This window comes from Phacochoerus africanus, chromosome 2 (genome assembly GCF_016906955.1).
Source record: "Phacochoerus africanus isolate WHEZ1 chromosome 2, ROS_Pafr_v1, whole genome shotgun sequence".
NCBI lineage: Eukaryota > Metazoa > Chordata > Mammalia > Artiodactyla > Suidae > Phacochoerus > Phacochoerus africanus.
Window position 1 is genome coordinate 74,221,848 of NC_062545.1, and position 23,807 is coordinate 74,245,654.

General features: G+C 47.0%; 1 protein-coding gene across 1 annotated transcript; it reads left to right on the plus strand.

Moving 5' to 3' along the window:
• The first annotated feature begins 1,519 nt into the window (after nt 1–1,519).
• On the plus strand, nt 1,520–23,807 carry NR2E1 (nuclear receptor subfamily 2 group E member 1). Its single transcript, XM_047762178.1, has 9 exons — nt 1,520–2,851; nt 7,530–7,675; nt 10,902–10,989; nt 12,540–12,775; nt 14,336–14,482; nt 16,570–16,666; nt 17,053–17,202; nt 17,458–17,563; nt 22,324–23,807. The coding sequence occupies exons 1-9, from the start codon at nt 2,827–2,829 to the stop codon at nt 22,484–22,486; spliced, it is 1,158 nt and encodes a 385-aa protein (XP_047618134.1). The 5' UTR covers nt 1,520–2,826; the 3' UTR covers nt 22,487–23,807.

A 23,807-nucleotide genomic window follows, 5' to 3' on the forward strand; every position in this document is an offset into this window, starting at 1 on the left:
TTTGTTCCCATTTTAATTTTGAGACAATTTGGGGAACCTGGGGAGTATTTTCCACAAGTTTTGGTGCCTACAACTGAATCATTAGGGTGAGTAGGGGATGCAATAGTTTGGACTCTCTAGAACCATGGTCCTCCTACCTCTTAAGCCCACCCCCACCCCCGCAGCAAAGTGGCTTCCACATCTCCTTGCCAGACTCCTAAACTTCTCCCCTGGAGACAGGGCCGGGCCTAGTCTTCGAAGCCAGCCTTCATCGTTGCCTGAAGTAAATTACTTGAACTCTTAAAGTGCTGGGCCTTAACTAAGCGCCGCCCCCCCCCCCCCATGGCGGTGGAAATGGCTTTGTTGGTGATGGTTATAATGGTGGTAGTGGTGGTGGTTTTGGTGGCAAGTGTATTTCTGGAGGGAATCACAGTGCCATTTGGACCCTGGCATAGTAACTGTGTTTCTCAAACGGCGCTGGGAAATCATTTCCTTTTCTAGGCGCGTAGTTCGAGTTTGCACTGCGTCGCATGCAAGGCTAGCTGCTCAAGTCTGCTCAACTTGGTTGTCAAAGTGTTGACTTATTATTGCCCTGTCTCCTTAAAAACCCCTCAGGTTTATGGATTTGTACCATATCTCCCTCATCTCGTCCCACTTCGAAAAACCGAGGAGGGATAACTTGGGCGGTGGTCGCCCTCTTTCTTGCTTTTTCTGAATGTCCCCACCCTAGAGCCCTGGTCGCCGCGCTACATTAGCGAGGATGTAGGCTCTGGTGCGTGGCGTGCGCGGGCGGGGGCCCCAGGCCAAGCAGAAGCCGCTGCGGAAAGTTGTGATCACGTGCTGCAGCCGCTGACCGATGCGCACAGCCCTCGCTCCAGAGCCTCCGGGCCTGAGGAGCTGCTGCACCCTCGGAGGGGGTAGGGGACACGCAAGCACTCATTTGCACATACATGCTCTGATCCAAAGCCCGGGTTGGCACCGAGTCCTGAGAAAGTGGGACCGTGGGGCCGAGGGCGAACGAGTAGAATTGCGAAGTGCTGGTGTCGGTTCATCTACCCCAGAGCCTGCGCGGAGGGCGGGAGTGCAGGAGATATGACCCTTGACCTTTGGCCAAGCCCACGCCTGGAAGAGAAGCTGGCAAGCTCTTGTTCGACAAGTTCAGGCTGCTGGGAGAGCTTAAATAAGAATTAATCTCTTAGCGATCGGGGATCACTGCTCGGTAGGCGTGCGCTCTCCCAGCGCGGCGCAGGGACTAGGGCCAGAGAGAGCACAGGAATCGCTGGAAGGTGGACGCAAAGTGTGGGGGGCTAAAGTGGGGGAGGGAGCTCTCCAGAATCCCTCGTCCCTGAGAAGGGGGGCCTACGAAGCCCGCTGGAGACAAGCTGCGGGAAGGAAAGCTCTACCCTCCAGCCGCTCCGGTGCAGAAATAATGGAGGCAAAATAGCTTCAACCTGCTCCGAATGGGCTTTAGTTTGGAAGCCGGCGGCACCCTGCTAGCGGCTGATGCCCAAGGACCGTATGAAGGCCGCAGTACCGCGGAGCCTCCATCAAACCCCGTCCCAGGCCCCCAAGTCTAGACATAGCGTCCTCGTCTATAACTTTTACGTAGATAGTTGCAAAATGAATAATTACTCACCTCGGGCCAGATCCAAGTTTTACCCAACAGAAGGGGCATGGGACCAAGAATGAACCAACTCACATGGCCATATCCGGGGCGCACAATCACACACAAACACACAGCCACCCAGTTCTTCCATGAATCTGTCCGGCGCTCTGGACAGAGGGGGGAAAGCGTTTTGAGAAAACTCCAGCTCCCTTCCCCTTCCCCCTTGCCATGACATATAATAATTCATTTTTATTAGAAGAGCAGCACCGACCTCACCATCACGCAAGCACAGAGCCATACTCCCATATTCACACTCTTAACTCTTCAGCTTGGAGAGCGCCTGCATTTTCTTTGGGAGCCGCTTGGAGGTTCATTAATATCATTAGCATTTAACCCCCTCCCTCTTTCCATCCCCTCCCCGCACATGGCTGACGTCAGACCCCGCCAGGAGTTGGGGGAAAAGCTAAGTGGGCCAGGGACGCCCTATTCCCCTCCCCGCGGCTGCCTGTCAGAGCGCTTCTGGAGATATTACAGGGGACCCAGCCCGCAGCGACAGGCACAAAGTCACAGGGTAATGAACTTCGGGGACCCTTGCTCGCTGCGTGCTCGGCTGTCCCCGGAAACCAGGAGCTAGCCGCCTCTTCCCTCGGAAGGCTTCCCAGCAATCTAGTTTTCCCACTCCGAGCTCGGGTTTGGGCAGCGCCGAGCCCATCTGTCTGAGACTGCGGTTGTATGTTTTCCTTTTTTCCTTAAAAGAGCAGCGGTCTGTAGAGATCTGCCCACACTCTCATGACTAATGTAGAGGGAGAAATTGAAGACTGAGAGACAGGAATGGGGAAAGAGAGGGATTTTGCCCTTTTTGCTCCGTAGGAAGACCATTTTCGTGTCTTCATCTCTGTCATTCAATACCCCTCTCTTGCCTGTCCTCCCTTCTCCCTCGATCTGCCTGTCCGTTTCTCTATTTGTCTGTCCATGCCTATGTCCATACCAAGCAACATTCCCAGCAGCTGCGGTTTTGCAAGAGACGGGAAGAAACTTAAGGATGCTTAAATTTCCACTGTGGAACGAATTCTGAGCGCCAGGGAAGCAGCGCAGCCCGCAACCGACACCCACCTGTCCAGCCCCCGGAGCCTCGCAGGCTGGAGGGCGGCTGGAGAGCGGCGGCGCCCGGCGGCGAAGCGGGCGTTGCCGGCCGGGACTCGGGCAGCGCCCACCAACCGCTCCGCCCCGGGACCGCCAGCATGAGCAAGCCAGCCGGATCAACAAGTGGGTACCTATCGGGCCGCCGCGGGGCTCAAGGCGCGAAGGCTGTGGAGGGCGGGCAGGGTGGCAGGGGAGGTCCTGCCTCGAGCTTTTAAGCTCTGAGCCTGAGTCCCAGGGAGGGATTCCAGCGGTGTGCGCTTTGGCCCAGCTACTTGTAGACCGTGAGTCAGTGCGTTTTGTGGGAAGGGAAGAACAATTTCGTTGTCTCTGGATTGCTTGATGCTCCCCTTTCCCTGGTATGGTGGGAAGGTTGCGACCCAGGCAGCCCACCAGTACCGCGAGTTGCCTTTACTTATTAGCCGCCAGGTGCGTGGAAGGAGGGGGGAGACGGGGGCGGGAACTAGGCCGAAGCCCCAGGCAGCAGCACAATAACACTCTAGCTCAAAACTCCGAGCTTCAGCGCGCAAAAGCAACTCTGCGCAAAGCGGATTTTGAATGGAATGCTTTGCACCCCGTTTCTAGCTATTTCAAATAATCCTGCAAACTGGGAAGCAGAAACAATTTAAAAGTCACATTTTCCTTAATCCTAAATCCGCGTAGGTCATAACTGGGGAATTTAAAGTATGGCGAACCGCTCTAGCAAAGAGAGGACAAAATCCCTAATCCCAAAGACTTTTCGAGCGGGAGCTCGGCAGAGGCAGCAGAGTGGGGCCTGTTCCCTTCACGCGCTCCTTTCCTCCCTTAAACTTGCTTGCTGGTGGCTCTCCCTCAGAACGCCAGGTCGCGGCTGATCTCTAACTGCCCTTAGACGGAGCGCAGGGCAGAGTGTGCGAGGGCATTTGCTTGCACCGTTCCTGCGGAACTCGAGAATGTGCAGGCCGCAATGCCGGGATCTCCGCTGGGCATTTCAGTTCCCGCCTTCCCGTGGTCCCGGGCTGCATTTTCCAGGGGCCAAGGCTGGGGGTGGCCGCCGCCGAAGTCCCCATATCCCAGAGTGCTCCCGCGGCCCTTGTTTTCGCGTATAGCATTTTTGGCACTTGTGCTTTCCTTGAACACCCCCTCCCCTCACTCTCCTTCATTGTCCCAAGTCTTTGAAAGTTGGGAGAGTCCGAGATACTTCTGAGGACTGATAATGAAGTCCCACTGGAGTGGGATGCAATTCCTCCCCACCCTCCCAAGAAGTGGGTTGTGTTTTCACTTTATCCATTTGTTTTGGCTTTGGGCGCTGCCGTTTTAAAAATTAAAGTGAGCGTGAACAAAAGAGAAAATGAGAAATGTTTAGAACTAGGGCAGAGGGAGAAGAGGAAGAATCTTAGCCGCTGGTTAATCAGAGACGATCCCGGTGGAGGGCTGGCGTTTCCAGTTAGCCTCGGGCCTATCTGGTCCTTGCTGTTGGAATCTCTGGAAAGGGAGGCGGGCTCGCGTATTTTTTGTGGCCCATGTTCTTGCATGTGAGGGTCCTTCCCTGGAGGCGCAGAAGAAAATCTTTCCTGGTGCATTCTGAGCTTCCTCTGCAAAAACCGAAGCCTGCTGGCCTCGGCAGATCTCTGTGCTTGCTTGTCCTGTGAGAGGCCCTCACCTCCTTCCCTAGAAGTAAGGAGCCTCAGTCTCTTTCTCCTTATTGGGGTGCAGAGAAACTGGGGTTGAGAGGCTTTGAAAAGTGAGGCCTAGGAGGCGAGGGAAGGGGCGGGCGCGAACCCGGTTCGCTGGGAGCCGCACCCGCATGCTGTTCATGTCTATGGACCCTTCGAACTTTTAGGGGAAAAGGCAGAGTGACACTAGGGAAACTCTGGAGATTTCCAGCTTCCCAAGAGCCTGAGTTGGGCTTCGTAAGCCTCAAGCCCCGGCGCGGATTGGGACGCCGCCACAGAGGTTTCTCAGTCCGGCAGGACAGCAGCACCTGCTCGCGGCGCCGAGGCATCTAGGCCTTCTCCAGACCCGTGGCGGCAGCCGGGCCCAAGCCTGCGGCCCTCGCGCCCCGGGCAGCGAGGAGGTCGGCGCGCAGCGGGCGAGGTCAGCCCGAGCCAGGCCGAGAGGTCTGCAACCCCCGCCTCGCTTGGATTCGCACAGCTGGAGAGCAGAGCGATGTCACCCAGGAGCCCCGCCTGGGTGGTAACAAGACCCCGGCCAGTCACCCCTGCAGCCCAGACTAACTTCTTTCAACAGCCTCTGATGGTAATTACAGTAATCGAAGCTGCCATATATCTTTAGGCAATTATGACACACAAAAAGCCCCGAGGGGACCCCCTGGCGAGGGAAGTTAAGAACGGTTTTCCAGCCTCAGGAAACTCCCGCCGGCCTCACGTCGGAGCTCGCTCGACTTGCTAAATGAGAGGAGCTTTGCAACGGGGTCAACCAGCTTGTCTCGTGACCCCAAGTCACCTTAACGTGGCTGGGTGGCGGAGTCTGAGGCGCAGACCCGCTCTGCCCCGGAATTTTCTTGTCCTCCCTCCTGTGCCCGCCCCAGGCGGGTATGCCTGTCTCTAATCTGTCCCGGGAGCCGCCGTCGGGAGGTTTGTGCAGGGGCGAGACCAATCTGCTGCCCTGGCCGCCCCGGGCGGGGTCGGGGGGAAGGTCGAGGATCCCCGTTCCCGGAGCCTGAGAAGGGTCACCCACCCGGCACTGGTACTCCCTCCACTCCATCGAGGTTCTCCAGATATCCTTGTCCCTGGCCTCCCGGCTGGATGGGAAGCATGAAAGAGAACCCCCACCACTGCTCCCTTCCCAGCGCTCATCTTGGCATCATCAAAAGTGCCACCGAGAAGAGGAGGACATCCGGGGCGACAGGATGGTTGGATCCCAAACACAGACCCTGGCCCAGCCAGAGGGTGTGTGTTATGCAGAGGAGGATGGTTGCAAAATCTGGAAACCAAGTTTACTGCTTTCCAGAGTGAGGGCACCTGCTGGGCGGCCGTTGACTTCCCTTGGGCGCAGTGACAGGCCCGAGGGGTTGAGGGACAAAACCCAGTGGCTCCCCTAGCTCCCTCCAACCCCTCCCGCCCCAGCACAACCTCTCCTCCCACCCTGGGGGAGAGGAGGCGGCGAGGCGGTGGTCGCCGCGCTGCGCGCCTCCCCCGCCGGCCTTTGTCGCCATCTGAATTCCCATGCTACTCTTTTTGACGGGTCACTGGTGGCTCTATAGGCAGGTGCTACGGCGGGGTTGTAATTGCCAGGGCCGAGCCTGACGTTGCCGACCCCGACGTTGCCGACCCCACCCCCGAACCCGGCTGCTAGCGTTCTCCCCGCCTCCACCCCCTGCAGCTACTTGGTGCCAGGGTCCCGAGTGCGCGCCCACCGGACGCCTCGGAATCTTACCAGCAAGTTTCCTCTTCAGAGGCCTCCGGCCCTGCCAGATCCGCGCTCTCGCCTCCCCTACTCCCCTGGCCCAGTCATCCTCACCCTTACCTTTAACCATCCCAGTCCTAATCATGGTCCCCAACCTGAGAGGTCGGGGGAACTGCTGACGAGCTCTACGAGGCCAAGCCGCAGGCCTCCCAGGACAACACTGGAGGCCTTCGGCCCGGTAGCAAAAGGAAAAATTAAGTATAAAGTAGTTAATGATTACTAGTATCGTTAACTATATCATTATTATCAAAGTATTAATTAACACTTTATTTAATACCTCCTTTGTGCGAGGAAGGATTTCTAAGTCTCTACAAACCGCTTCAGGCTTGTTAGACCCTTGAACCTTACAGAAAAATAGTTCCTTCCTTCCATTCTGAATTTTCGAATTCTCTCCTCTCCCTAACATTCCTCCAGGGTCCGCTGCCACCCCCAGGCTTGCGGGGATTCCAAGGAGACGTCTCTGAAGTCAGGCAACTGTCCTGGCCAGTGGAGGTGGGGGGCAGTCTAGGGAAACCAGTCAGACATAACCTTTAAAAAATCAGCCTCCGAAGGCGGCAGGAAAAAACGGGAAGGAAGGGATCCACGCAGGCTCTAGTGTGAGGATGTAGGGCTTTAAGAAGGAAGACTTTGGGGAGTGGAGGGAGGAGAGGCGCTGTCCCACTGTAACCTAACAGGGAATGGCCACACAACACTCTCCTGCTTGCCTACCTTAGGGCTAGCTACTTTGGGGAGAAAAAAAAAATTTTTTTTTCCTAAAAGAAATCATTTCTCAAAAGCGATCTACCGAGCTTTTTTTTTTTAAATAGGTAAAGTGAAAGTTGGGCAATTACCACTACCCTTATTATCATTAATAATACTAGTATTAGCATTACAATAATAATCCTAATAATAACAGCCGCCCAGCAGCTCAGCGAAAACTCGATTGCCTTCCAGCTGCCATCCCTGGTTCCAGCCGTGTTTGTTTTTCTTCCCTTCCCTTTTACATTTCAAGTTTGTCTCCTCGCGCGCTCACTAACAACTTTCTCTGTTAAATGCAAGAGCAGAGGAGGGAGGCGGCCAAACTTTCGCGGAGCAGAAAGGCAGCGGCGAGCCTTGCTGCCGCCCCGGCCTTCTGTAATCTTTTATTCCAAAATGGGTCTCGGCGATTAGAAGAGACCCAAATACATGTAGCGGTGCATGAATAATGCTCATTGTAGGAAACTGACACTTGCTCAAGGAAAAAAAGTTTGGCTATAAAATCACTTCATTATTTGCTTTTACTGCAGCTTGGGTGCTAATCCCTTCAGAGGTCAGATTGCTTAGCATCTCTCTCTCCCTCTCTCCTTTCCTCCTTCTTCTCCGCCCTCCTCTCCCTCTCACCCTTTTCCCCCCTTCTCCGTCTTTCTTGCGATTTCAGGCCGTATTTTAGATATCCCCTGTAAAGTGTGCGGTGACCGAAGCTCGGGAAAACACTATGGGGTCTACGCCTGCGACGGCTGCTCGGGGTTTTTCAAACGAAGTATCCGAAGGAATAGGACATATGTCTGCAAATCTGGAAATCAGGTACCTTAGCAGATCTACACTGCCTGGCTCCCCTTTCCTGCCTCCCCCTCCTTTGTGCCCAGGCCTCCTCAGAGTGTCCCAGCTGCTGAGGGGAGACCAGGCCCTGACCCCTCCTTTCCTCTCTTCTTCCTGCCCCAATTCTCAGTGGCCCTTTCACTTGGGGGTAGGGAGGAGAGTTAAGGGAAGAGAGCTGAGTTTGAAGGAGGAAAGCTGAAATCCTAACCCCCACCTTACCCTATCCCCCCCCCCCTTCTTTAAAATCCTCTGGCAGATTTTGACACTGGGTAAAGCCAGTGGCAATAAAGCCAGCCCAGGGGGATCTAAGGAACTTCAGAATCTAAACCACAGGTTCAGGGAGGTGAAAGAGCTATGTTATTTTGCCTGCCACCCCACCCCATCCCCATTCCTAGCCGCTTGTTGCCCTGACCCAGGGCCTGTCAGGGCAAATGTGAAAGGCACAGGCATCCTGGTCAAGGTTGAGGCCTGAAGTGAGTGTAGGCCAGATGGAACAGAGAGGATGTGCTATATGAACGATTGTGCCCTTTCAACTTCTGGGGAAGCAGGGCTATTTGGAAGTGGGCAGTGGGGCTTCAACACCCATGTGATTTTAGCTGGGCCTTGTCAGAAAAGTCAAGTGAGCAAAAACAGAAAGCACTCAGGGAAGGAGTAACTGGGAGCCTCTCCAAGGTTCCATATCTCCTCTTTCTCTGCTTAAAGAGATGCCTAACTAATTGTGTTTTGGTCTTAAGCAGGCAGAAGTGTCTCAAAGAGACAGAGGAGTTGGGACATGCACTGAGTGTGAGCTAAAGCTTCCAGAAAGAGTCAGCAGACCCCTCCCACTGACTCAGTTTCCAGCTAAGTAATAGGTTTATTTCAACCTCAGAGATCCACCTTTTGGTCCCCTACTTGGTCTTCTCCTTAGCCAGCCACACAAATCCTAAGTACAGAGTGACCACCTCCACTTCTAAGAAGATCCTGGAGAGTACAGTAGTCAGAAGTCATTCCTTGATATCCAAAATGGTAAAACATTTTCACTAATTAATATATATATATGATATATATATATGCATGTATATATATATATACACACATATATTGTCTGTTTACCTTTTTCTGAAGCTATGTCTGCTCATACCAATTTATAATAGATTTGGATTGTCAATAAGAACAAGAAGATGTTGCAGTTGAATAACCTATTTTGAACTCTTTAGTTCAAAATAGGTTACCTGTTTAATTGGGTACAAGCTCTGTATCAGTTTCTAGCTTTACCATATGGACACATCACATTATACACACACAGGACTTATCCCACTAGCTCCACAGGAATATGAGAGTATTGTGGATCGTCAGACTGGAGCAGACCTCTACTCAAATTATTTTTACTTCTATGCACAGAATTGGGGAATCAAAATCTCAGATGTTATGCTTGATATTTTCAAAGGGGTTGGCTATCAATTCAAACATGTTGATATCAATCCAAGTGCTTGTAAAGGAGTGATAATAGACTCCTCAGGCATGGTAGTCCTCTTCTTGCATAGAGAATAAATGGACCAAGCTGAGGTGCTCATCTTTCTCTCAGACTCCAGGTGTTTATATACGTTTGATCTGATTCAAAGACACTCTTAAGAACTAATGAAGGTTTCTATTTTTGCATCAGTGTGTTTATCAGAATACTAGGAGGATAACATTTGAGGATAGACATATGATTTCATTTAGTAAGTTATTTAAACTTCTTTACGTAGAGCTATTACACTGGCCAGCAAAGATGCCCTGAAGAACTCAATTAGGAAAGAAAAAATATTTCCTTTATCTCTTTTAGTCTAAGATTAGGTAAATAGCATTCCAATTTATTGTTAACAGTAATGAAGACATTCAGAAGCTGTGAACTTCTGCCCTATGTTTATTTTAAATAAATCAAAGTACTTTAAATCAGAGGGGTGTGATCTTATAAAATTGTATGTTCGAGTGTATTTTTTTTCCTAAGGGATATTTCAGAAAATATGCTTACTCCAAATTCAGAGTATATGAATTTTGAGGATATGAAGCAAAATGAATTTTTTATTATCTTTCTTCCCACTATAAATGTAACAGTAGCAAGTCATATAAACATCAGAGAGCACCAAACTTCTTATGTATTTCCTGTACATAAAATACATATGTGACATCTAAATACATAGATGTGACTCTTTATGTATCTATATACATGTTCCCTCAGTAGTAACACCTAACACTGAATTAATTCCATTAGAAATTTCCTCTGTAATTTTCCTCTTAATGGCCAGTACTTTTCCAGAAAATCATATTAGATAAAACATTTTTTTCTCATGCCTCTCAGATAAATATTTCTAAGGCAGCAATTACATCTTTTTTTTTTTTTTTTACTTATCATGCTGATATACTTAATCCATATTATCATTTTGTCAGACAGTCCATCACATTAACTTCCTGGTCATACTTACATGGTGGGCATTTCTAGAATTTGCCCAGGCCTTGGGCCCGTCCCTTCTCGCCCTCACCTTTGTAGGCCTTGCCCTCCTAACCACTCTGGCTTCTGCTTCACCTTCCAGGAATGGCTGTGTTTCTATGAATCTGGGATGAGGCTAGTCTTTGAGACAACTCTCAATATGCTGATCATAAGGATGTCTTCAAGTGCAAAGGCAAGAGAGGAAACAGGAGTATGAAGAATAGTAGTGGGAGATATTTATCTGACAGATAAATGGGCTCACCCAGAAAGTGACAGAAAGGGGTAGACTCAAGACCTGAAAGCAGAATGCATAATTAGCAGGAGGGGTTTGTGGCAGGGATCCCAGGCAGGCAAGCCTGCTGGCTGTAGGGCTCTAAGGCCTCCTCTTCTGGGGCCAGGTCGCTGTCTTCGGTCCTGAAAACTTTCGCCATTGATCCACCAGCTCTGTGCCTGGCGGAAGTTCCCCTCGTGAGCCCTGCAAGGTGGAATCTGGCAAACCCGGCGCTCTGGCCCTTCACCTGCTTGAAGGACCTTCCTTCTTGCCTGCTTTCATAGGGTCAAGGGACTTGTCCTTTTGAAGTAGCCCTGGGAATCCCAGCCCTTTCTCTTCCTGGCCCTGTTTCTAGAATCCAAGCTTGCTGCTCGCACAGTTCTGTGGTGGGGTCATACCCGCCTCCATGCCTTTTCCCCCACCTTGGCGCTGGCTTAGCATCCCCATTCTAAAGGCCCTGGGGGCCTCTGACCCCCTGCACTCTGTTTCAGGGAGGCTGCCCAGTGGACAAGACACACAGAAACCAGTGCAGGGCATGTCGGCTGAAGAAGTGTTTGGAAGTCAACATGAACAAAGATGGTAATCTTTTTATTCTTAGTACATATTTTACTTAGTACATTCTCACTACATCTTTTTATTCTTCTAATGTTGGTTGAGTAGTAAGTATGTGTACAGAAGATAATGTCACTTCTATGAGTGCATGTACATCATCTCCTGAGCACGTATTTCCAGATGCTGGGAATTGGCCTCCGGTTTTAGTCATCTCCCCGCATGAGCCCCACTCTCACTCCATCAAACTCCCTAGGGCAAGGCCCATGCCCACATAGGATGCTTGTGCCTCACAGCCATCTGCATGAAGCCAGTGTTCCTGGGGCCTCACTCTGCTCAGGACACATGTGTGACATTTCCTGCCTCCCTTCCTAATTCCTCTTCTTACCTTTCCTTGCAGCCCTTTTGCAGCCAGACCTAAACCTGTTAGCCTCCCGCAGGGTCTTGCTGTCTAGGTAATCTGGAGAGGATATCTTGGAGACTAGGAGATGGATTGAAGGAGGGAGGGCAGAGACATGAGAATCAAGATGGCCCTAGTGGTGATCTGGGCTTTTTTAGGGCCTTCTATCAGCTTTAAAGAAAAGGGCTGGAGGGGCGGGTGACACCAGTGAGTGCCTTGGACACCCAACCAGAAAGCTCCTAAAGACGTGAAGCAAGAACTAGGTCCTTGAGCTTAGATCCAGTCCAAGTGTGTGCCTGGAGGTTGCCTGGTGAGGGCGCCCCAGGCCGGACCCGGCGGAGGTGATGGGGGAGGAATGGGACCTCGGGAGAGGGTGCAGAGTGGTCTTTGCCGGCACGGATGCCCGCATAGGGTGGCATCCCCGTGAGGTACAGCGCCCAATGGGGAGAGTTCCTTCCTCCGTGGCGCAGAAAGCAGGAGGGGAGCGTCCAACCTGTTGAACTTGTGTATTGACAAGTTGTCAAGCTCGCCGAGCGGAAGATTGCCCTGAATTAATTTGTTTGTTTAAACTGTTGGTGGTAATTGTCACATCTCCCCTGCCTTCCTCCAGCACACTCCGGAGTCGGGCTTTTTCCCTCGTCCCATCCCCCAGCGGCCTCGGGCTCGGGTTCTTTTCTCCTGGGGCCTTCGGAGGCCAAACGGCATTTCCACGGGGACCTAGGGTGGAGGTGGGGGGAGTTAGTCGTCGGGCGGAGTGGGAAAAATCTGTGCAGAGACGCTGTGCCTGGCTGTGCAGTGGTTCCTCTACCCCTGATTGTGGACAAGACCTAGCTCCTCCTGCCCAGAAGGTCTCTGATTTCTCTGCAGCCTCCTCTGGTTGGAGAGGAGCCCCAGACCGACAAAGAACACTCCTAGTCCTGCCTGAGGTTCGGGCATTATCGTGACACTTTGGGCCGGGCTGCTCTTTTAGACTTCAGCTTCCTTATGCAAACAGTGTAGGGGTTAGATGGTCTCAGAACGCCCCCCGCCCTCACATTCCCTCTCCCTTCCTTCTCTTCACCTGCCGCGTGCCCTTGCCTGCTCAGACGTACGTAGTAGCATTTGGCCCGGGAGCGCAGCAGCGTCCAAGTGCCGCTGAGTCTCTGATCTCCGGCATTCGCCGGTCTGTCTGTTTCTGCAGCGGTGCAGCACGAGCGGGGGCCTCGAACGTCCACCATCCGCAAGCAGGTGGCTCTCTACTTCCGTGGACACAAGGAAGAGAATGGGGCGGCCGCGCACTTCCCCTCTGCCGCACTGCCGGCGCCGGCCTTCTTCACTGCAGTCACGCAGCTGGAGCCCCACGGTCTGGAGCTGGCCGCTGTGTCAGCCACCCCTGAGCGCCAGACCCTCGTGAGCCTGGCTCAGCCCACGCCCAAGGTCAGTGGCCTTGTTGGGTAGAGCGGGGAGAAGAAGGGGCGCGCCCATTCCTTCTTAGCTGGGATGGCTCAGGCAAAAGATGGAGAGAGCAACCTCAGGGGTCTCAGTTTGGCCGACCTTTGTAGGGAGCTCTAGACCTCCCATTCTCCCGTTTTGAGTCAGGGGTGCCCAAACTTTAGTGTGCAGTAGTCACTCTCTGAGCTGACTACAAATGACTACAAATGTGGACTCCTAGGCCCATCCCCCGTCAGCAAATTTGAGGCAAGGCCCAGGAACTTGCACCTTTAGAAAACACCTGTCTGAAATCAGAGGCAGCGTAGGTGTTTCTGGAGGCCAGAAAAGCAGACAGTTTTTAGAAGAAAGAAATTGCCTATAGCTGGCAGAAGAGCCCCCTGAATTGTAAATTGCAGAGATCTAATCTCTTGGGCAAAGCTCTGAGTTCCTAATGCAAGAGAGAAGGTGAAGCTCGCCACGTTACAACAGTTTGAGGAACCTGGCTTCATTTCCCACTCCCTATACTCTCTTTCTTTTTCTTTTTCTTTTAAGGGCCGCATCCTCAGCATATGGAAGCTCCCAGGTTAGGAGCTGAATCGGAGCTGCACCCACTGGCCTATGCCACAGCCACAGCAACAGCAGTGCCAGATTGAACCCGAGTCTGTGACTTACACTGCAGCTCACAGCAGTGCTGGATCCCCAACCCACTGAGCAGGGCCAGGATCAAACTCACATCCTCATGGATACTAGTCAGGTTCGTTACCACTGAGTCACAACAGGAACTCCCCTATACTCTCTTTTGAGTCACATAAATATACACGAGGATGGAGCCTCTACTAGCAGGACCACAGCCAAAACCACCTCAAAAGTGTGCCACTTAGGGAGTACCTTTCAGCATTCCAGCTGGTACCTGCCCAAAGCCCCTACTCCAGGCCAAGAAGGGCTCCAGCTCTCCTGCAGAGGATGACCAGCTGCAGCCCCATACTGCAGGGAAGCCAAACACCTGGGCACATGTGCAGGAACAATATTTAATATTGCTTTCTTACCCTTGATGTGTATAATAAGCTTGGGAAAGTAGTGTTATGAATATGTTGTCAGTTATGAATGGGAATGCTCTGTGAATGATTAAGATGTCTAATTGAAATATTTCCATAATATACTAATCCTTTCTAAAAATACTCATATGCATATTTGTGTTTGGGATGCCTATTAATTTATACTTTTTTCACATCTATTTTTATTTACTCAAAATGCAAACAGCTCTTGCCTAAATTGGTAGATAGGCTAGCACTTGGCTTAGCCCGAAGAAAATTTGCTGCAGAGGGTAGAAAAGCCAGATGCCCTTCTGGAAGGAACAGGCCCCCAAAGAATGGAAATTGGCCTCTCCCAACAATTACTGTTTCTCAAACTCTGTAGATGTGGATGTTTGGTTTTTATCCCCCTGTGGCAACTGCCTGCCTAAGCAGAATATCCACATTCCTATTTTCTTCCCTGGTCTAATTAGAAAAAATTTTAATTGGCTCTTCTTTCCTTACTCCCTCGTATTTCTCTTTCTTCCTCACCCAGTACCCTCATGAAGTGAATGGGACCCCAATGTATCTCTATGAAGTAGCCACAGAGTCAGTGTGTGAATCAGCTGCCAGGCTTCTATTTATGAGCATCAAGTGGGCTAAGAGTGTGCCAGCTTTCTCCACGCTATCTTTGCAAGACCAGGTATGACCAAGAGGGCATTGAGCTCTTGGAGGTAGGAGGTTGGGAAAGAAACAATACTACTCAACTTATGAAACTAGAGGTTACCTGGATAAATCACCAAGGCCAGGCCATCCATTCTTAACAGCAATGAGGAAATGATTTTTCTTAGCTTCTTGCTATGGGTTCAAAATATTTAACTATAGAATCCTTATTAAGAAATGTAATTATATTATGTCAGCAAAGTTGGATATGATCTACAAAAACAAATACACAAAAAGATCCTTATCTTTTTCTATTTTAGTTGAAATGTCAAATTTAATCAAACATTTTTAAAAATCTAATGATTTCTAAAATTGTTAATAAAACAATGTTTTCTTATGAACACTGGAACTGAGAGAAACAGAAGGTGATGAGAGCATTCCCCTGTAAGATGTTATGAATTAGTCTCATTATTTTATATTCACAGCTTTATATTTTCCATTGTGATGCTCGGTTTTGGCCACTGATTTACCAGCATACAGAATTAAAGGGTGCATTGCACACCTCCCTTGATTCGTTAAGTGCTTTGAGAGATTTTGTAAACAAGTAGGCCTGACACATAATCCTGTGGTTGTAAATGACATTAAGAGGGAGGAAAAAACTATGTGCCTTTAAAATTGCATCATATCAAAACTCAGAAATTTTGTTGTTAGGAATATCAGAAGTGGCCTGTGCCAGAATTTTTCTACCCTTAAGGGAAAGAAAGAAAATGAAGTATTCACAACCATTGGCTATTACCAGTGCATTCGTGGAAATTAATGACAAATTTCCCAAAAGGCTAATAAGTAGTTCTAAAAGCAAAGGATTTGTTTCTTTAGTTCATTTTATACCTAATTAAAGCATAATAGTGCCCCTTAATATGAAGTACGTTTCCTACAGAGAGACCTGGCAATGTGCTCAAAACATTTAATCTCCTAGCATGGATGTTCTTTTTTTCATGGCCTGGACTTTCAGACATGGTCAGAATTAGACATTGTTTACCTTGCATTTTTAAAGTATTATTTTCTGTACTTAATACAATGAAACTAAAAATAAAACATTTTGAAAATTAAACCTTTTGGTCTGATTGTGATTTTGGTTACAAGCCTTCACAATTCAGTCCTGAGCTCTCAAAAGAAAATCCTATCACAAAAATCATCCAGAATTGACTGGTTTTTTGAGAGAATTTTCAAAAACAGATTTTTCAGGATGGTTAATTTCTGTCTTTGACTAGTTTTTACTGGTTGCCCTGGGCCATTTGCTCTGTGTGTGTGTGTGTGTGTGTGTGTGTAAGTTGGCTATTTTTTCTCAAAACTGGTATTTGTAGACTCTGTAATCCAAACAAAATTTACTTACTATCAGCCACTTAGCCCTTCAGTGGAAACCCTTCAGTAACAAGCAAACTGCAGTGAAGTAGAATCCAGTATATTAATTCGGAAAAGGAGCCAGATTTTCATTTTACATATTCAGTAGCACATTTTAATAGAATGAAAATGACAAGCACCTTGATGCTGTCCACTTATGAGTCTCAAAAATCAGGCAGTAAGATGAGGTAAACTCAGTAAAACCCGATTAACATAATTACACCCTGATTTCCCTGCATGTCTCTTGGGAATTAGTGATCTCTTTCTTTCTCTCCCAGCCCAGCCCCCTCAACCTTCCAGGAAGATAGGGGCCCATATCTGCATGCTTAGCCTGGAAGCCTCAACCCTGATAATATCAACATTTTCTATGAGGGAAATCCACCTGCTGAGCTGTTGGTAGCATTTCATAAGAGCCTAGGTCTCCTTGGAAGTTTCTAGGTGGTCAGGAACAAATGGATGCAAGGACAACAAGGGTAAACCTTCTTCCAAGGGAAGCAAAATTTGGGGAATTAGAGTGACTGACTCTCAAATGCGTGTGCTTAAGTATAGGCACCTTTTCAAAAAGGAAAATACGGGGAAATAAGGGGAAGCTAGAATATTCAGAGGAAAAACTAACAAGACAGGCATTTAAAACACTTTTTAAAATAATGGAAATTTACATATTGAAATTGTTTATAAATTTATAAATTACACACTATATTATATTATACATCTATTGTATGACAGCTGATGCTTTTGGAAGATGCTTGGAGAGAACTGTTTGTTCTAGGAATAGCACAATGGGCCATTCCGGTTGATGCTAACACCCTACTGGCTGTATCTGGTAAGAATTGCACAATTTAATGACTTTGTTGTAGAAATTACCATAAAAATACATTACTGAAAAAAGAACAACATGTAAAGAATAACAAATTCCTGCTGAACAATAGAGTATACCTGTCATTTATAAATCTATATTTAAATGCAAATAATGTTGTTTTGTTGTATTCATGACTGCTTGCATTGTTATTTAAATGCAAATTACTGTGTTTGTTATCATCCAAGAGAAGATTTTATATTAACTTTCATACAATATAGCCAGTTTACATGGAATCAGATATCTTAAAGTGACAATTGAATAGATATTGATATGCAGAATTTTGTCAAAAATCAATATTAAATCATGAAAATGCCTTCATGTTGAGCATTTATTCCATATTTTTATTCTAGGCATGAATGGTGACAACACAGATTCCCAGAAGCTGAACAAGATCATATCTGAAATACAGGCTTTACAAGAGGTGGTGGCTCGGTTTAGACAGCTCCGGTTAGACGCTACTGAATTTGCCTGTCTAAAATGCATCGTCACTTTCAAAGCTGGTAAGCAGACACAAACTGCTGTTTCTTCTTCCCCTGTTTTGCCACCTAATTCAGCCACCTCCAAGTCCAGACTGACCCCTGGCAAAAAGAGGTGATGGTTTTCAAGAAAGCTGATACTCTTAGTCTGGCTTCTCCATTTCCAATAGCCACGGGGACCTGCACATTCTCCTGCTGGCCATCCACTTCCAGAGAGTGCTTTCCCCATCTGCATTTCCTGTGTGCTGCCTATCATAGTTTCCTGGTCTTCATTTCTAGTTCCTACACACAGTGGTTCTGAACTGAGAAGTTTCCGGAATGCTGCCGCCATCGCAGCCCTTCAAGATGAGGCTCAGCTAACTCTCAACAGCTACATCCACACCAGGTGACCCTTGTTTGCCTTGAACATGTACTTAAGAAAATTACTTCCGCTGTGAATGCATGAGCAGGCAGTAAAAAGCCAGTTCAAGCATTGTGACTGATGATCCTGTTGCCAGCCAGTTAATTTAGTTAGAATCTATGTCCTCACCTATTTCGAAGGGTTGGTAAGAGGAGTAAATAAAATTAGATTATCACAGTGAAAGCACTGACAGACCCCTTCCAGCTGTCCTGGATGAACAAGTTGATCCATCAAAATAGCTGTACACATTTAGGTGAATAGACTCAGATATGAAAAAGGTGAAAAATGAGGGCTAAAGTGGTATATTAGTTGATATATTAGAGTGATCACATGATCCTTTGGTAAGGGCAAGTAGCTTTCTTTAATGCCAATCCCAAGTAGAAGGATCAGAGAACTTTCTAAAGAGGTCGTCTTTAACCCCATCATGACTGCTGTCTGGCTTTGGTGATTGGTATCTGTTGAGCCATTTTGAATCATAGCATCCACCAGGTTACTTCTGGCCAAGCAAGGCCCACTGGCAGGAGCTGTTCTTGGCTATTTGTAGAAACTCTCAGTCACTGGGTTCTAGCAGTGCTCCTCCTGGCTCACCAAATGGGCAAATCCACCATAAGGTAGACTTTCTGATTCCATTTTCAAATGAAAAAGGCAAGCATTTAAAGAACAGTAGAGGAGTTCCTGTTGTGGCGCAGAGGAAATGAATCCAACTAGGAACCATGAGGTTTCGGGTTCAATCCCTGGCCTTGCTCAGTGGGTTAAGGATCTGGCATTGCTGTGAGCTGTGGTGTATGTTGCAGACACGGCTTGGATCTGGCGTTGCTGTGGCTGTGGCACAGGCTGGCAGCTGTAGCTCTGATTCAACCCCTAGCCTGGGAACCTCCATATGCTGGGGGGTACGTTCCTGAAAAGCAAAAAAATTAAAAAAAATTTTAAATAAAAAATAAAATAAAGTAAAATAAAAAATAAAGAACAGTAGAACCTTACTAGCCTCTTAAGTTAGGGCTGTTTTAGATATGAGATTAGAAGAGAGTTGCTGTTCTTGTTTATCCTCTAGATTGATCAGATTGATCTTGAAGGGAAACCTGTCACAATCATCTCAATATTACCCATAGACACTGTGGTGGGAGTAACTAAATCAAGTGGGCAGAGGAGGTTAATGTTTCCCTTACTGAAGGGACCAGAGAAACCCCAAGTCAGTGTATTCATTTGGGATGATACAACTTCTGCAAGGTTCTCCTTATTTCTTTTATAAATCCTCTTTTGAATACTAATGAGTAAAAGTGTTCCCAGTTCCAGAGTTACTGAAGGTAGCTTTTGGAACTCCTATTCCTGAGAGCTTTAGGGTTCACAGCAGATCTTCAACGGCCAACAGCAACCAATATCTACAGAGTGCTTACTGTGTTCCTTACAACCCAGCTTGTTATGATTTTCCGTGAAAGGAGGGGGGATATATAAACAAACAAATTTGTAAAATGAGAGGTTAAAAATAATAGCAACAACAAAAAGCTGTTCCCTATCCATGGAAGATCACTCAAATTGTGTTAAGTGATAGTGCATATATATATATCTTTCTCCAAATTAAAGTTCTGTGGTTTTTAAATTTAAAACCCACATTAAATTTCAGGACATATATAGTAAGCACTTAAGATGTGTTCAGAGTTATAAAATGGAGCAGTACCTAATTTTGGCACCTTTTTCCCCATTAAAAACTAACTGTGTATTATAACTGATCTCTGATATTTAGAATCCTTACGGTATAAAGAACATTACACCAGGAGAATGTGATTATAGGTATTGATTCAATCCAGCTTTTGCTGAGTACTCGCTTTGTGCACAGCTCCTGGTGAGCACTGTGGGACAAAGAAAGGACACGATACTGCCCATTACCGCTGCAGGACAGAGGCAGAAGTGTTACTCCAACTCAGACCAGGGAAGGGAAAAAGCAAAGTGGGGAGTGAGAGAGATGAATTCTAGTTGGCGGGGGTGAGAACAAAATCTGGAAAGCATGATGGATGGAGAAGACGTGAGCTGGTCCTTGAATGGTAGGATTCTGGCAGCAGAGAAGGAGGCCAATGGGAGCCAGAAGAGGTGCTGGCAGAGGTACCATGGGAGGTGCCAGAAAGAGGAGTAAGGAGAGTCTGAGAGAGTCTGGCATTCAGGGAGCTGCTTCTGGGGCAACCTAAGAGAATTAAACCCCAAATTATCAGAAGTCTGTTTTAGAAAAATGACAAGAATACTACTTCTCCTTCACCCTCAAAACAAGGAAATTATTCATGAAAGGAACATACCTGCTTTGGCATGAACTTTTTGTTTTGTGATATCAGCTACAGCTGTAGTTTAATGTTAATATCTAGAGTCATACATGTGACAAAACTGACTATGCCTTACCTTTTAGTTCCTTCAAATCAGTGAACATTCTCCTCTAGCACTTTCCTGTCTAGAAATAAAAAATCTGAAATTGAGGAGTTGGCTCAGTGGTTAACGAATCTGACTAGGAACCATGAAGTTGTGGGTTTGATCCCTGGCCTTGCTCAGTGGGTTAAGGATCCGGCGTTGCCATGAGCTGTGGTGTAGGTCGCAGACAAGGCTCGGATCCTGCGTTGCTGTGGCTCTGGCACAGGCCAGCAGCTACAGCTCTGATTCAACCCCTAGTCTGGGAACCTCCATGTGCCTCGGAGCGGCTCAAGAAATGGCAAAAATACAAAAAACAAAAACAAACAAAAAAAAACAAATTGAAATGAAAAGTTAACATTGCGAACTGAGCTAATTGTGCATTAATTTTTAAAACTGCAAATTGAGTTAGTTGTTACAGCCCTGTAAGTGATTTCTCTAATTATCTAGGACATAAGGAGGGGGCTAGAAATTGGCATTTCACGTAAAATATATATAACTATGTAACAACTGTGTGTAACTATATGTAATAATAAACTCTTCTGTTATGTAGAATAAGTTCTATAACTGAAGATCAAAAACACAAATCTGTGACAGACCCAGAACACTTACACCTGAAGAGAAAACTTACAGTTATGTATGCTGGTGGATGACAGGGGCATAAATATTCTACAAAATAATTTTGAGCAGTCAGAGAGCCTCTCTCTCTGCCTCTCTGTCTTTCTCTCTGACTCTCTCTCTCACACACATACACATACACTCATGGTTATTGTTTCTGGGTAGGATAGTGTTCCACATATAATAAACACTTAATTTGTGTTGACTGACTATCCAACCTCTTCCCGACTAGAGAGTAAAAGAAGTGAGTGAGTAGGTGAGTGGATAATCTACTCACAGAAAATCAAGAGTTAATTATCTAGGGATTCTGCAAAATCCATCCTTTTGAAAGTAATTATTTCCCACAGTGTTTTCTCAGGCTGTGGGAAACTTCAGCATTTTGGGTGAATGCTGCAGACACAGTGGGGGCTTATCTAGATGGCCACTGCTTCCCACCCACTGGGGCTTCTCTCTGCCTGCGTGGGAAGGGAAACAGAACTGTTGAAAAGAGTAAACAGCCAAGGTGAAGAGGAGATGTGGGTCTTGGGATTACTTTCCAGGAAACATAGGAGATGTTTTCAGCAAGGAGAGCAATGGTGTGATTTATGTATTTTTTAAGACGTAGAGAAACTCCACCATGTACATCCTGCAATATTAAATGTTGTCTGGTCATCCCTGTCTGAGGGTGGTCATGAGGCTTGGCAGTGAAAGAGCCAAATGAGGTCCTCAGAGGCCCAGAATGAATTATCAGCCTAGTATCAGGCCGAAAAGAGGGACTCTTTTGTGCCCAAAGCTAAGAGATAAGCATGACAGCTGCTCCCCTGGACTCTACTTGTAGGGTGGGGTTAAACTCAGTGTCAAGCTACCTAACTTCCCTGTAGGGATTTTGATATCTGTCAGTTTCTAGCACCTGTGGCCATGGGTTGAACCTGGCTGAGTCACAGGTAAGTGTCCCCAAAGCTCACTCTTTGGGATAGTTTGTGTCATTGGAGGGAGCCCTCCTGGTGATTATATTGATACCTGATTCCGTTATATTGACTGAGGAAGCATCGGGGTTGCAATCAGGAGGTGGCTTATAAGCATCTAAAGGCAGCAGAAAATTGAACTTGCACATTTGAGCACAGATATATGTTGGACATCATGAGAGGAAATTGTTCAGCAATTTCTCACATCTTTAATTATATGCCAATTTCATTGACGTGAAAGTTGGGTTGGCACAGCCACCCAACAGAACTTAGTCTTTAATTTGCAGTGTAATAAGGATGGAATTATTCCTGAGAGTGACTAAGTATAGTGCCTGAATAATAATTTGAAGAATTGCTTAGAAAAGGAATCCATTTTATTTGAGGGAAATAGCCTGCTGAAGGAGACTTGAGAATCAGAATGTGAATGTTGTCGCTAGTTTTATCATCAGTACCATTGGTTGGTTTCTACGCTGGGAACCTCAAGTTCATTATTTGACCTGATCTTAGTACCGTGTTTCTTAAAATTATTTTTTCTCCAGTCAAAATGCAACCCCTTTACTAACATAGAGACCGTCACTATGTGCTCTGTCTGCATCATTATGTCTCCTCGCCTCGATTATTCCTGGGTTAAACAGGGATAGTCGTGCCTGGCTAGGATTCTGTTGCAGGGATAGCATGTTATTAAAAAGGCCCAATCAGGAAATGATGCTGAAGATGGTGTGTGTTCAAGGATGAGATATATTAAGCCTGTTAGTAATGGATCTTACCTTGCTTTCATGGCTTCTCCCATTCCAGATACCCCACTCAACCCTGTCGCTTTGGAAAACTCCTGTTACTTTTGCCAGCTTTACGTTCTATTAGTCCATCAACCATAGAGGAAGTGTTTTTCAAAAAAACCATCGGCAACGTGCCAATTACAAGACTGCTTTCAGATATGTACAAATCCAGTGATATCTAAGCTCTTCAAGTCCCTACTTTTCAGGATGGGGCAGTAACTGATGAACTTCTACCCATGGAGAATAAGCCTCAACTAACAAACCCTTCAGGGAGCATAAACCTGGGAATGCGTAGCCTTCAGGAGAAAATGTCAAGTGACACAAAACAATTCCAGTAGCTTTGACCTGCCTCCTCACCCAGGGTAGTGCAGCCTGGAAAGAAAGGGGACGTAAGCGGACCGCCTGAGCAGAGGACTCACTGCTGCCATGCCCTGGGAGGGGGCCGAATTTGGGGTTGCCACAGGCCTTGCCATTCTGCCTCTGACCTGGAAGATCAGGCTGAATTATCAAGAGCTGAAATACAAATAGAACTTTCTTTTCCCTTTTACCATATAAAGTTGGGTAACCAAATATAGCTCTGTGTATAACATCATACAACAACCTTCAGAACTATCTTATGTTGGGGAATTTATTTTTAAAATAATGGTTAGGTTTTAAATCAAAAATTTTATCAAAAGTTTCCCATCTGTTGTACTACATCATAAAGTGGCCTTCAAACTGAGTTAATAAGTGAAAGGTAGCTTATGCTATGAGAGTTGCTTTTTCTCTTTTTCCTTTCTCTTTCTTTCCTCCCTCCTCCTCCTTTTTAATACCATAGGCCAGGCAACCTTGTCAAAGGAATTGGCGGACGAAATGAGATTTTCACCAGGACCTCAGGTTGGATAACATCTCAAAAATAGAAGAGCTTTACTAAAAGAACAGAAGTCAAGGGAGGACGAATAAAAACAGCAAAACCAAATAAAGTGGAGATGAGTGGTTGAGTGAGGCAGACTGCTGTCCCATTAACATAGTGCTGAAACCAAAGGCGTTGAGGGTCTAAACTCAAGTTTCAGCAAATCACACCAGACATGAGGCCAGAGGGGACTTAAAGGAGATGAACGCTAAAGGCTTCTTGATCCATTGCTAACAGCCTGAGGCTCTTCAATGCCTTTCAGAAAACCGGTTTCTAGTAAAGCTTTGAATGCCTACACATGCACGTGCGTAAATGCATGTGTACACACACGCACACACTCATATACACACACTTCGTCCTACACTATAAGCTGCTCCTTTGGTATGAATCTCTACTTATGGAAATGTAGAAACAAACATTTTAAAATAGCTGCTGTACTTTTCACATTTTGATCTATTAGGTACTAGCACTGAGAAAAATGTTCAGCACTTGGACTGTCATAGGATGAGTAAAATTTTCCTTGTACAAAGTGAATTAACTGATTTGTGAAGTTAAAAGGATGTACTCATTGTATTTACAAAGAATAAAAAAAAATATTGAATTTAAATGAA

What these genes read in the sequence shown, in the direction of transcription:
- NR2E1 (XM_047762178.1), top strand. Translation starts at nt 2,827, where the DNA reads ATGAGCAAGCCAGCCGGATCAACAA. An exon ending in TCTGCAAATCTGGAAATCAG is followed by an intron (nt 7,676 to 10,901) that starts GTACCTTAGCAG and finishes ACTCTGTTTCAG; the next exon opens with GGAGGCTGCCCAGTGGACAA. An exon ending in TGGCTCAGCCCACGCCCAAG is followed by an intron (nt 12,776 to 14,335) that starts GTCAGTGGCCTT and finishes TTCCTCACCCAG; the next exon opens with TACCCTCATGAAGTGAATGG.